Source organism: Tenrec ecaudatus, chromosome 3, assembly GCF_050624435.1.
Source record: "Tenrec ecaudatus isolate mTenEca1 chromosome 3, mTenEca1.hap1, whole genome shotgun sequence".
In the NCBI taxonomy this organism is placed as follows: domain Eukaryota; kingdom Metazoa; phylum Chordata; class Mammalia; order Afrosoricida; family Tenrecidae; genus Tenrec; species Tenrec ecaudatus.
Window position 1 is genome coordinate 148500658 of NC_134532.1, and position 12838 is coordinate 148513495.

General features: G+C 48.9%; 1 protein-coding gene across 1 annotated transcript in view; it reads left to right on the forward strand.

Annotated features, from left to right (window-relative positions):
• The window catches only part of NAAA (N-acylethanolamine acid amidase), a 30301-nt gene extending 18387 nt beyond the window's left edge, over window positions 1-11914 (forward strand). The window contains exons 5-11 of the mRNA XM_075544188.1: window positions 1527-1603; window positions 4645-4817; window positions 4967-5029; window positions 6170-6236; window positions 6622-6650; window positions 8777-8860; window positions 10782-11914. Of these exons, the coding sequence (XP_075400303.1) occupies window positions 1527-1603; window positions 4645-4817; window positions 4967-5029; window positions 6170-6236; window positions 6622-6650; window positions 8777-8860; window positions 10782-10785 (497 nt within the window). The 3' untranslated portion in view covers window positions 10786-11914. The remainder of the gene's footprint in view (window positions 1-1526; window positions 1604-4644; window positions 4818-4966; window positions 5030-6169; window positions 6237-6621; window positions 6651-8776; window positions 8861-10781) is intronic.
• Window positions 11915-12838: the final 924 nt, after the last annotated feature.

Consider the following 12838-nt stretch of genomic DNA (forward strand, 5'->3'; position numbering starts at 1 on the left):
AAGCTGAACCACAGTTTGGTTTCACGAAGACTCCAGGGGCTCCTTCTGGTTTGAGATGTACAGGTTATCTCAGAGCAATATGTCAAGCGTTCATCTAGGGATGCTGGAGTCTAGAGAATTTGAAATGGTATTTTTCATTCCCCCCCTTTTTTGAGCAGGATTCTTTGCTGACTCGTTGGTCAGAATATCCAGTCGCAGTAGCCAGGCACCGTCCAGTTCAGTGGTCTCAGGGCAAAGGAGGCAATTAGCCGCACGTTCTCGGTCCTCGTCCTATGCCTCCAGCTCTTCCCTTGTTGCTGCAGATCAACAGTGACCAGCTGTGTGTGCCTTGGACGGCCACGTGCATGCTTTGAAGATCTCGGCAGTATTCGGTGAACTAGGAGGCACAGCAGAAGCACATATTAGGCCTATTAACTGGGTTGTTCCCTGAAGCCATACCCTAAACCCATGAGTGGTTTGTTTGTTTGTTTGTTTTTGGTGTTGATTATAAACCTATCACACAACTTTTTCCACTTTTACAGATTCAAATGGCTTTTCAAAGTCGTCTTCTTCTTCTTTTTTAACTTATTTGGATGAAGATGGGTACAACTTTAGTCTGCTAGAGTTTCTTGTATGTGGCTAGGTAGTATCCTATCCCAGAGAGTATTGCACTTCAAGATCGCTCTGGAAATACCCTCGTTGACTGTGGTGCAAGCCATTCTTGATTCGGTCGTTCCCAGCAGAGTAACCGTATGATTTTCTGACTCAGAATAGCTAGTGCCAGTTCATTTCAACCCACTAACACCCAGAAGATTGATCTCTCTGCATGCTATTTCATTTTATTCCAGTTTTCCCAGATTCATAATACGTCATACATTCCTATTTGAACTGGTTCTTCTCATTTTGAGTTGTGCCCACTTTGAGTTGCACTCCTGCAAGCTGTAGTCTACCCAGTCACTGTGTTGGCTTCACTTGGAGCTGGTGGCTCTTCCTCAGTCGTATTGGAGTGCCTTGCAGCTTGAGGGGCTTCTATTCCGGCGCCATCTCTGACAATGTTCTACATCTTCTCAAGAGCCTTTTGATGTTCAATATTCTTTTGATTTTGTCCACAACATTTTCCATGGCTGATTCCTCCGAAGTGGGCAAGCATATCCCTTCTTCATTATATGTATTTTTTATATATAGTAGTCTATATATATATATATATAGACTATATGGAGAGTATATATAAACACAAATTGTATATATACATATGTACTATATACACATATATGTACATACATATATATTTAAATCGTTTTATTAGGGGCTCATACAACTCTTATAACAATCTATACAATATATACATATATATTGTTGGCATGAGATTCAAACTTAAATCTTTGGCACCTGCATGCTAATCAAATGAGTATTGATTACCCAGCTTCCCTCTTCTGTCAGCTTTTTGGCAGTTGTAAGATGAGAAAGGAACTGGAGTTCTGGAATTTTAGTTGGTGGTTGGACAGCAATGTGCGTGCTCACTTGTCGGCCCTTCCTGCTCTCCACAGATAAGGGCTGGCTGTGGGAGAACGTGATTGCGGCCCTCTTTCAGAAGCACTCTCTGGTCAGCTGGCTTATCCGCTCTGTGAGTATATACCTGCCATGGGCCTGACCTACCCCTCCCCACCTTCATCTTCCCAGCCCAGAGCTCTGGCCATGGGGCTCTGGGCCATCTCAGTGCGGTTTTTCATGTAAGCAACTTCTGACAACAGTACACATCTCAGCGACGTGTCGATGTTTGCAGACTGCATACAAATCTTAGAGTTTTCCACAGTCGCTGAGAGAAATGATACCATGCTCTTCCACAGATGAGGCTTTCCCAGTTTCTAGAACCTCCTTTGGCAAATATCCCAGGTAACAAAGCAGTTGCATTAGAATGCAGCTCTGCACACGTTTTCTAGAGACACACACGTCAACAATCACATGTGAATGACCCTTGGACACCCAGGAAGCACGTTTGCAGGCCCCAGGATCTCTTCTTGAGCCTCTTCCTCCTCAAAATCCGTGTTTCCCCAAGTGGGCGGTACCAACTCCTGGAGGGGGCTGTAGAAGCAGATACTTATACCTTATCCTACAGTATGGTCTGTGGTACTCTAGCTTTTCATTGCTGGGGGCGGGGTGGGGGTGGGGTGATGGGGTGGGCCCTGAGCTGTTTCCTTTTCTGAAAAGGGGCAGTAGGCCCAAACGTTTGGGAGCCTATGCTCTAAATGATCCGGCCCACTGGACTTCTTGCAGTTCTTGGAATCTACTTTTGCTGGGGTATTCCCTGAAGTCGTTGAAAAACTATACATCTATTATGTTTTTAAGCTGACTCAACCTTTTCATTGTAAAATTTTCAAAGCTGCTTATAAATGTTGACATTCAAGCCGACCAAAACCATTATCAACGGAATAGAACTATCAGAATGATACTTGGATATAATTTACACCATACAATGAAATGCACATATCCTTCTAGGGCTTACTTCAGTATGTTTTCACATTCGTACACACTTGTTTATCCACGTTACTGCCAACACAACAAGAGACAACACATTCCCATCTCCCTAGAAAATTCCCTCATGATGCCCCCCACCAGGGGGATACAGTGGCTCTCGCTCAGGGTAACTTTCTGAGTCACCCATTTGTGGTGGTGCCGGTATCAGTAGCTTGTTCCTCATCATGACTAAGAGCTCGGTGATGCACGTGTCACAGAGGACTGGGCCAGTTTATTGGTGGCAGACATTTGGGTGGTTTTCACCTTGGGGCTATTATGAAGAATTGCTGCGGTAATCCGTATTAAATGGTTTTGTAGACTTAGGTATTCGGTTCACTTGGGTAAATGCCCCGGGGAGGTGAGGAAGGGTTGTGAGTTCAAACTGACTCATAGCGAGTCACTATAAAGGCCAGTTGTTTTTTAAGTATCTATATTAAAATATCTCTATATGCATAATTCTTGCGGTGCAGTTCACCTGTCTAAGGTGGTTTTCAGAATCTTCACAGAGCTGTACCACCATCACACCACATTCAATTTTAGAACATTTTCATCCTTGCAGAAAGAAGCCGCCTACTCGTTAGCAGTCCCTCCCTCTGCCTTCATTTTCTGGGCCAGAGGAGCCACGTGCCCTCCCCTGAGCTGTGGGCTCGGTGAAGTGGTTGCCCACAAAGCTTGGGCGCTGTGCCCTGCACGAGTTGAGCCTAACTTACCACTGTAAGTAGAACAGAGAGAAAGACGAACTGAATTTTAGTAGATACCAGTCTCGAAGCACCCATCAGCAATTCGGGCTGTTTGGTGGATCCTCAAATTATCATAGTTTAAATAATAATTATTATTGTTTGCCACGTGCTAATCATCCTAGTTGCCCTCTGTGAATACTAATGACAGTGTTGAGGCAGGCGGGCTCGGATTCTAATAGTATGTGGCAGGCCACCCAGACGATAGATGTTGCAGAAGACTTGTAGGATTTATTGCTTCAGCATTTCAGTTTTTTTTTAGTGCCCCGGTGGCATAGTGGTTATGAGTTGTGCTGCTAAACTCAAGGTCAGCAGTTCAAACCCACCAGCCGCTCCAAGGGAAAAAAGAAGCTTTCTACTCTCCATAAAGAGTTACAGCCTCAGAGGCCCACAGGGACAGCTACACTGGTGGCTGTGAGTTGACATTGACTGGGTGTTTTTTTAATTTTCTGAGAAAGCTAAAGTTTCTTCCACCTTTGGGGCCCTGATGTCAAAAGAACAAGAGCAGGGCAGCTCCGAAGGTGGTATTGTTAAGTGCCGTCTACACCGTCTGACTCATGGCGCTCCTCTACACGGCAGAAGGAAACACTGCTCACACTTATCGCCGTGTTTGAGCCCACGGTTGCAGCCACACTGACAATCCGTTTTGTCCAGGGCCGCCTTCTTTTCCGCTGCCCCTCTGCTTTACCAAGCATGACATCCTCCTCTGGGGACTCTTCTCTCCTGAGCAGTGCGACAAAGCCTCACCACCAAGGCCCCAAAGGAACGCTCTGACCTTCTTCCAAGAGAGAGTTGTTTGTTCTTGGGGCCATCCCTGTATGTTCAGAATGCCCCCCCTCCCCAGCCCCATGATTCAAACATGTGGATTTTCCTTCAGTCCTCCTTATTCACTGCCCAACTTTCTCCTACATATGAGGCCATTGGAAAACCCAAGCCTTGAGTCACACACCTTCGTTCTCAGAGTGACCTCCTTGTTTATAAACACTAAAGAGGTCCTGTGCCTCAGATTCACCCAATGCAATGTGTCCTTTCATCTCGGCTGCTCCTTCCAATGAGCATGGACTGCGGATGAAATCCTTGACAACTTCAACCTTTCTCCATGTATCACGACGATACCTGTTGGCCCAGTGATGAAGATTTTGGTCTTGACATTGAACTCTCATCCATACTGAAGGCTGCAGTCCTGGGTCTTCGTCAGCCAGCGCCTCAGGCCCTCCTCACTGTCAGCAAGCACGGTTGTCTGGGCTGCATAGTGTAGGCCTTTCATAAGCCTTCCTCCAATCCTGTTGTCACCTTCTTCTTATAATCCAACTCTGCAGGTGTATTCCAGGCTTGATGTCTCAGAAGAATGTTCTCTGGACCATTTGCCCATTGTTGCTGTGGACTGATAATGCCTGTCTATCCTTTCATTCAGACCCTGAGTGAGTCGGAAACCTTTGAAGCTGCGGTTTTCAATTTGGCCAACACTCCCCTTATTGCTAATGTTTATTACATCGTTGGTGGCATGTCCCCCCGGGAGGGTGTGGTCATCACCAGGAACAGAAAAGGCCCAGAGGACATTTGGCCACTAGAGCCTTTGAAAGGATTGTAAGTAGACTTGAAGGCGCTGGTATTTGTATAAAATAATATGTATATTTTGATTGATGAGGCTGGAGGTAGTTCTGTTTTTGTATGTTTCTTCCCTTGTGTCTCTACCTTACGTGACCGTGGATAAGGAAAGCCGTGCTCTTTTGTAGGTGGTTCCTGGTGGAGACGAACTATGACCACTGGAAGCAAGTGCCTAAGAAAGATGACCGCAGGTAGACCACTGCTCATTCTAATTTGCTGTGTGTTCTAGTCCGGAGAAGGTGCTCCTCTTACTACAAGAACTGACAGGACCACAGGCGCTATTCCCTCCCAGAGAACGTACCTGGGCTCCCTCCCTGGTGCTTAGCCGGGAAGGTGGTGGAGCACGCTGGGGAGAGTTTCCTTGACAACCTTTTGGTGCTGGGACAGCAAGGCTGGCCCTGGTGTCAGAGTCAGGAAGCCTAGGTCCTAACGCCAGCCCTGCTCAAGGCTCATGGGCTGACCTCTGTGGGCCTCCCTTCACCCATGTGTAAAAGGAAGAGACCGGAGCAGACTCGTGGGCTTTTGAGTAGGGTTTTTGTTTAGAAAGTAAATTGTTTCCCTTTCTTAAAGGAACAAAAAAGGGGGTTTCATGGTTGGTCCCTTCTGATTTTGCAAACTCTTCCTTAAAAGTCAAGGAAGTCTGCCGGTGGTGGAAGTGGTTTGCCGTTGGCCTGAAGGTTGGTGGTTTGAACCTACTAAAGTGCCTTCGGACAAAAAGCCTGGTGATGGGCTCTGTGGAGATGACCGCCAACGAGCCCCGGGGAGCACTTCTGCCCGTGACACATGGCGTGGCAGTGAGTCAGAATCAACTCAAGGGCAAAACCAGCGAGCCTAGAATTCGAAGTCATTATGTCCCTAGAAACATGGCGGCGGCTTCATTCTGCTGTGACACATTTTTGTCGACCTCCCTTCTCCCGTCGGGGTGGTGCACTGGGCTGTCAGCCTCGAGGTCAGCAGCTCGAAACCCCAGGGGCTCCACGGGGAAAGGCAGGACTCTCTCCTCCTGCAAAGAGTCAGTCTCAGACGCTCACAGGGCCAGTTCTGCCCTGTGCCACGGGTCCGATGAGTCGCAAACAACTCGAGGGCATTGAGTTTGGCTTTTGGTTTCCCTTCTCCCCAGGGCTCCCTTGAGCTGATGGAGTCAGGGGCCTGGCTGTGGGGTGGGTAACACCACGGTGGGCTGGGCCTCGCTCACATACTTGCGGTCGGAAACACGGTTTCAGGGCCGGGGAATAGGAGGGTGTACCTTGTGTTGTGCCTTCCAAATAGAGGTCGAACGGGATTTGGGGATTGCTGAAGTTCTACGTGATGTTTGCCCTCTGTCCTTACAGACTACCTGCCATCAAAGCCCTTAATGCCACTGGCCAGGCAGACCTCAGTCTGGAGACACTGTTCCAGGTAACTTGGATTGCCACATCCAGCTCTTATGAAGGGTGTTGGATTTCTTTAGTAATAATCATAATAATTATTATAATAATACTTCTCTGGAAAACAAATGTGGTAGATGAAAATGTTAGAGTGACTTTATTCCACTGCAAACATTAGCGGAGAGGAGAAAATGGGAACTTTTTCTGAACCTGTGTATGTGTGAGTCGAAGAATCCATTTCACCTGTTTATTTTTGTTCCTAACTTAAACACAACAAAACAAAAAAACCGCTTGTAATTCTCCCACCCGAGTCCCTGGAGTGTTTGTTGTGTGGATATGTAATCTTCTGATAGATATTTCACATGCGCTTCGTTTAGCTCTTCATAATCCTGTAATTTGATCTCTTTTCTGTGCAGATTTTGTCAATAGAGCCGATTAAAAACAAGTAAGTGAGCCCGTTAAGCAGAGCCCCAGACTAGGGGCTGCGTCCACAGACTCGCTCTCTTGCCCAGGGTGATCTGAGGGTTTCCACTGACCGGGAGTCTAGGTGCTGTGTCTACAGCAGTGACCAAAACTAAATCCCAGCTCCCACTGGTGGCACAGCGGGTTTCATGTTGGGCTGCTAACGGCAAGGTCAGAAGTTTGAACCTATTACCTGCTCTGCAGGAGAAAGAGGAGGCTGTCTGCTCCTGTGAAGATGCACAGCCTTGGAACTCCAAAGAGGCAGCTGTGTTCTGTCCTGTAGGGTCGCTGTGAGTCAGCCTTGACTCCACAGCGGTGACTTTTACGCTTGCTGTCCTGGGACCACCAGTGAAGTGCGCATGAGAACAGGTGAACACATTTGAGAGGCTTCAGAAAGCATAACCTTTCAGTCCCATTTTTCCACAAGATTTTTGGAGCCCCCTTGTAGATCATAAATCAGTGAACAGTCAGTCCTGTGAAGAAAGCCAAAGGTACCGTATATACTCAAGTATAAGCTGACCCGAATATCAGTCAAGGCACCTAATTTTACCGCAAAACTGCATGGAAAATGTGCTGGGAAACTCCGCTTATACACGAATATATACGGTAAGTAGAACTGAGGGTAGCGATAAGGAAGAGCAGTGATGTCATCAGCTTAACTAAAAACAGACCCACACCCGATACAATTTGTAGCATTTGCCAGTTTCTGTGGTGTAAATACTTCCGCTATGGCCAATTTCACACATCGGGCTGTGTGGCACGATTGAGCTTGGTGACTCCACAAGGTCATTATGAGCCGGAACTGTTAGTTGGGGTGTGAAGGTGTCTGAACCTGAACGATGATCTCTGTGCTTCCCTCCGGTGGTGCTCTACAAAATCACACTCACTGGCCGTGGAATTCCATGTTCCTCAAGGACTGAGACCCAAACCAAACCCACGGCCACCGAGCCCATTTCCACGCATAGCAACCCGTCCTGCGGTTTCCTAGCCTGGAAATCTTTACAAGATCAGGCAGCCTCATCTTTGTCCTTGGAGAGGCTGGTGGGGTTGAGTCGCGGACCCTAAAGTTAGCAGCCCCCCACTGACCCTGAAGTTAGCAGCCCCCCACCTCACCCACAGGGCCACCAGAAACACTGAAGCGAGTTGGACAAACATGAAATACAGCAAACAAGCTCTGGGGTCCTGTTTGGGGAGCCTGCAGGACCCTTGAATGTGAGCTCCGTGTGGGATGCACAGTTGTCTTGGGCCACAACCGAGCTCTAAAGATTTGCTTTGAGCAGAAATGATACGTCCCAACTGGTCCCCTAGACCAGCAGTTCTCAACCTGTCGGTCGCGACCCCATGTGGGGGTCGAATGACCCTTTCACGGGGTTCACCCAATCCATAACAGTAGCAAAATTACAGTTAGGAAGTAGCAACAAAAATAATTTTATGGTTGGGAGATCAGTCACCACAACGTGAGGAACTGTATGAAAGGGTCGCGACTTTAGGAAGATTGAGAACCACTGCTCTAGACAATTGATAAGGGACAGCGGTGAAGGGTGGACCCTGGTGTGTTTGCACGCAGGTATTTGGGTCTCGTGCAGTACAGACTGCTGACGATATGCAGCTGCCCCATTGGTTAGGGCTGGCTGAGCAAGAGGGGGTCTGTCTTGATCCTTGAGCTTCAGAGGGCTGTACTCTGCTCTAGCTGTCTTCTCTCTGGGGCGGCGGCAGCCCTTGTGGGCATCCTGTGCCTGATGGGCGCTGTTGGACTTGATGCCTGAGGTGTTGACCTCCATACATACACTAAAGCCCCATGTCGGGTAGGACAGCTAACCAAGAAGAGCCAGGGGCAGCCAGGGCCCAGAGCCAGGCGTGACCCTCCCTCGCCGTCACAGTGCGCAATGCCAAGGGGTCTGAAAATGAATTCTAACTCCTCGTCCACATCATCATGGATATCAGGAAGCAGTCATTAGACCCATAACTTGATTTATAAATTTTAAGTGTCTGGCCTTGGTCTCTTTCTAGAACGAGGCCCCAAGTGTTAGGGAGGGCTTGGTATGATGTCCCTCTTGCTGGAATGTTGGAGAGGCATAAGTGTGCACAAACTCCTCTCGTTGTTTTCAGCAACACAGTGTATACCACAGTCATGAGTGCCGCCTACCCAGACAAGTACACGACGAAGATCAGATTCAGGAAATCTGACCGAAAGTAAGTACGCAGTAACGAATGCCCCTCTGTCACCCCTGATTCCCTACAGGCTGTTACTCTTTGGGGGCAGTGGGTGGCATGGAGGGAGATAGTAACAGCTTGCAACTGTATTCATGATCGAGCCCTGTGATAGACATGCGGCATGTGCAGTCGTGCTCGAGCCCTGTGATAGACATGCGGCATATGCAGTCATGCATCGAGCCCTGTGATAGACATGCGGCATGTGCAGTCGTGCTCGAGCCCTGTGATAGACATGCGGCATGTGCAGTCGTGCTCGAGCCCTGTGATAGACATGCGGCATGTGCAGTCGTGCATAGGGCCCTGTGATAGACATGCGGCATATGCAGTCGTGCATCGGACCCTGTGATAGACATGCGGCATGTGCAGTCGTGCTCGAGCCCTGTGATAGATATGCGGCATGTGCAGTCGTGCATAGGGCCCTGTGATAGACATGCGGCATATGCAGTCGTGCATCGGGCCCTGTGATAGACATGCGGCATATGCAGTCGTGCATCGGGCCCTGTGATAGACATGCACCATGTACAGTCGTGCATCGGACCCTGTGATAGACATGCGGCATGTGCAGTCGTGCATAGGGCCCTGTGATAGACATGCGGCATATGCAGTCGTGCATCGGGCCCTGTGATAGACATGCACCATGTGCAGTCGTGCTCGAGCCCTGTGATAGACATGCACCATGTGCAGTCGTGCATTGGACCCTGTGAAAGACATGCACCATGTGCAGTCGTGCATCGGACCCTGTGATAGACATGCGGCATGTGCAGTCGTGCATCGGACCCTGTGATAGACATGCGGCATGTGCAGTCGTGCATCGGGCCCTGTGATAGACATGCACCATGTGCAGTCGTGCATCGGACCCTGTGATAGATATGCGGCATGTGCAGTCATGCATAGGGCCCTGTGATAGACATGCGGCATATGCAGTCATGCATCGGGCCCTGTGATAGACATGCGGCATGTGCAGTCGTGCATCGGGCCCTGTGATAGACATGCACCATGTGCAGTCATGCATCGGACCCTGTGATAGATATGCGGCATGTGCAGTCATGCATAGGGCCCTGTGATAGACATGCGGCATATGCAGTCGTGCATCGGGCCCTGTGATAGACATGCGGCATGTGCAGTCGTGCATCGGGCCCTGTGATAGACATGCACCATGTGCAGTCATGCATCGGACCCTGTGATAGATATGCAATGTGCAGTCGTGCATAGGGCCCTGTGATAGACATGCGGCATATGCAGTCGTGCATTGGGCCCTGTGATAGACATGCGGCATATGGCATAGGCTGTCGCTTGTGTAGACTGATTGTCAAGGCCAGGCATTTTGCCCTGAATTGCTTGTGGGAGAGCTGATCATTCAGTTCTCCTTTCCTCTTGTAAAAGGTGCTCACCGGACAGAACACTCTCCTCCATTCACATGGGGGGAACCTCCTGGTCGGATTTTTGTGTCCTCAGGCTGCTAACTGCAAGGTCAGCGGTTTGAGACCACCAGCTGCTCCACACAAGTTGCCATCTCGGAAACTCAGAGGGGGCAGCTCTACCCTGTCCTATAGGTTGCTATGCTGTAAGGTTTAGTTTCAGTTGAATGGCAGAGAGTAATAGTGAGACCCAGGCCCTGGGCAGTGTGGGATTGGGTGTTATTTGGGCAAAGGACATGTTTAGAATTTATTTCAGACACCAGTGAGCTGGGTGAGGGGGGGACTTGGGAGAAAGCAGCACTCCTCTGTGCTATCTCCGAAAACAACCCTTACAGACACCCCCTTCTGATAGGGCCCCGCCTTCTGAAGCCCATGCTGGAGTTGGCGAACCCACCCTGGTGTTTGGCTCCCTGACTAGGGGGATGCTAAAAATCAGTGTTTAAATCAGAGACATTGATGTACTCTTCCTTCTTCCTTTACAGGTAATTTTTATACAAGAGATCTTTCACCTTTAAGATGTTTTCCTTTATTTTGGATACTAATATTGACATCACTTTTACTACAAAAACCACTCTTCACATTCTTCCTTTCACACCTTGGAAAAATGCCAGAGGAAGACAGAAGCAGAATTTTCCCTGAATCGCCTCTAAGGAATGGTGGGAAGCCACGGAAGAAGCTTCAGGTCCCTGAGGGATCGCTCAGCCCAGTTTCTCGGTAGACGAATGCCCAGCAGCCGCCTTGCCCATGCTTGGTAAGAGCGAAGCTGTGCTGGAGAAGAAATTACTGCTCACAGTTAGCTTGCAGGCTACCTGTGTGGGTTCTTCACACAATCCTGCTATGCACATCTGCTGTCCTGGAAGACCGACGGCCAGAATCCTCCCTAGAGTGAAACTCCTCACTCCCTTTTGACTGATCAGGAGAGACTAGTCCCCAGAGAAGGACATCGCGCTTGGTAAAGCAGAGGGTCGGAGACAAGGAGGAGGACCCTCAGTGCAGTCAACCGAGGCAGGGTCTGCCCTGAATGGCTCAGCTGTGGGGATGGCACAGGACAGGGGTGGTTTAGAACCAACTCAACCACAGCATTCCCGTCTTCTGCCACAGAAGACAGAAACGAAGGGCTATGACATGCTGTTCGATGCCATCGAGTCAGCTGTGACCATAACTGCCCTCCGCCCAGTCCTGCACCATCCTCCCCGTTGTTCCTAGGCCTGAGCCCACTGTGTCGCTCCAGCTCATTGGGAGCCCCCTCCTTGTCCCTGCCCCTCCACTTTCCCAACCACTTTCCCTAGGGCCTGGCCTCTCCTGACAACATGTCCAGAGCGTGTAAGAAGAAGCCTTGCCATCCTTGTCTTTAAGGAGCACTCTGGCCGTCCTAGCAAGACAGACTTGTTTGTCCTTTTAGCAGCCCGTGGGACTTTCAGTATTCTTCAAGCCGACTCAGCAGCACTGAAGAAGAAGAACGACGACTTTCCCATTCTCTACCACAGAAGAAAGAAATTAAGGGTTAAGATATGACTGTGAAAGAATAAAGTTTACAAGTTCCTTTCCTATGCCTTTATTGTGTGACTGAATATAAAGCAAGTCTGGACCAGCCAGCGTGTACATCAGAGATGCAGGCTAGACAAGCAGCTTTGCCAAGCAAATAGATAAAGGTCCCACATCTATCAGACAATTTTTTCTTTCTTATAAATGATAAAAAAATAAGACCATGATTTAGAAGACAGAGATCGTATCACTTTACACCATAGGCGTATGTGCTGTGTGAATCTTATAACAAGGAGGTCCAGTGATTCTTAGCTTTCTTGCTCTCGGGACTTTTACACACTTACGTTCACTCTCAGCCACGTCCTTCTCCCACATTGCACTTTTGCCACACTAGTGAAAACCTGTCCACTTTGCACTGCAAGTCTGAGCAACATACTTGTATATCTGGCAGGAACTAACATGGAGCTGTGAGGCCCGGCTAATGGCTGTGAGGGTAAGGTGGTGGGCCGTTGGACTGGACTATGATTCTCAGTGGTTTGGCAATTCTGTAGTGATATGGTCAGCCTCCATTTTGCAATCTGGGCCAGCTATCTGCCATCTTCATTTAATATCCGTTTTTACACAGCAACCCAATCGTTGGAATCCAATCTTTTCCAAGGGTGGGGAATGGGTGAGCTTCTAAAAATAGAGAGCTTCCCCACAACCGTTGATGCTGATTGCATCCCCAAACTCCCTGCGTGAGAAGGTGGACTAGGCATTCATTAGGTTATTGTCCATTAAAAGTAACCCTAAGGAGGGGGAAGAAAACGGCGACCAGATAGAACTCATCCCTCCGGAGCTCCTGCTGCCAGACCAGAAAATTGGGAGGTAAGGTGAAGGAAACAGGGAGGTGGAGCCCTGAAATTAGAACTAGGGTGCCAGGGTTTCCCCTGAACCCCTTTTTGTGTGGGATTTCCACTCATAAAGCAAACCAAGAACGCTTTAAAGTGCTCTAGCTTTGGCGAGTCCACAGGCGCCGACTGTGCCCTTGCCGGGAGCAGCAATCTCTGCAGGC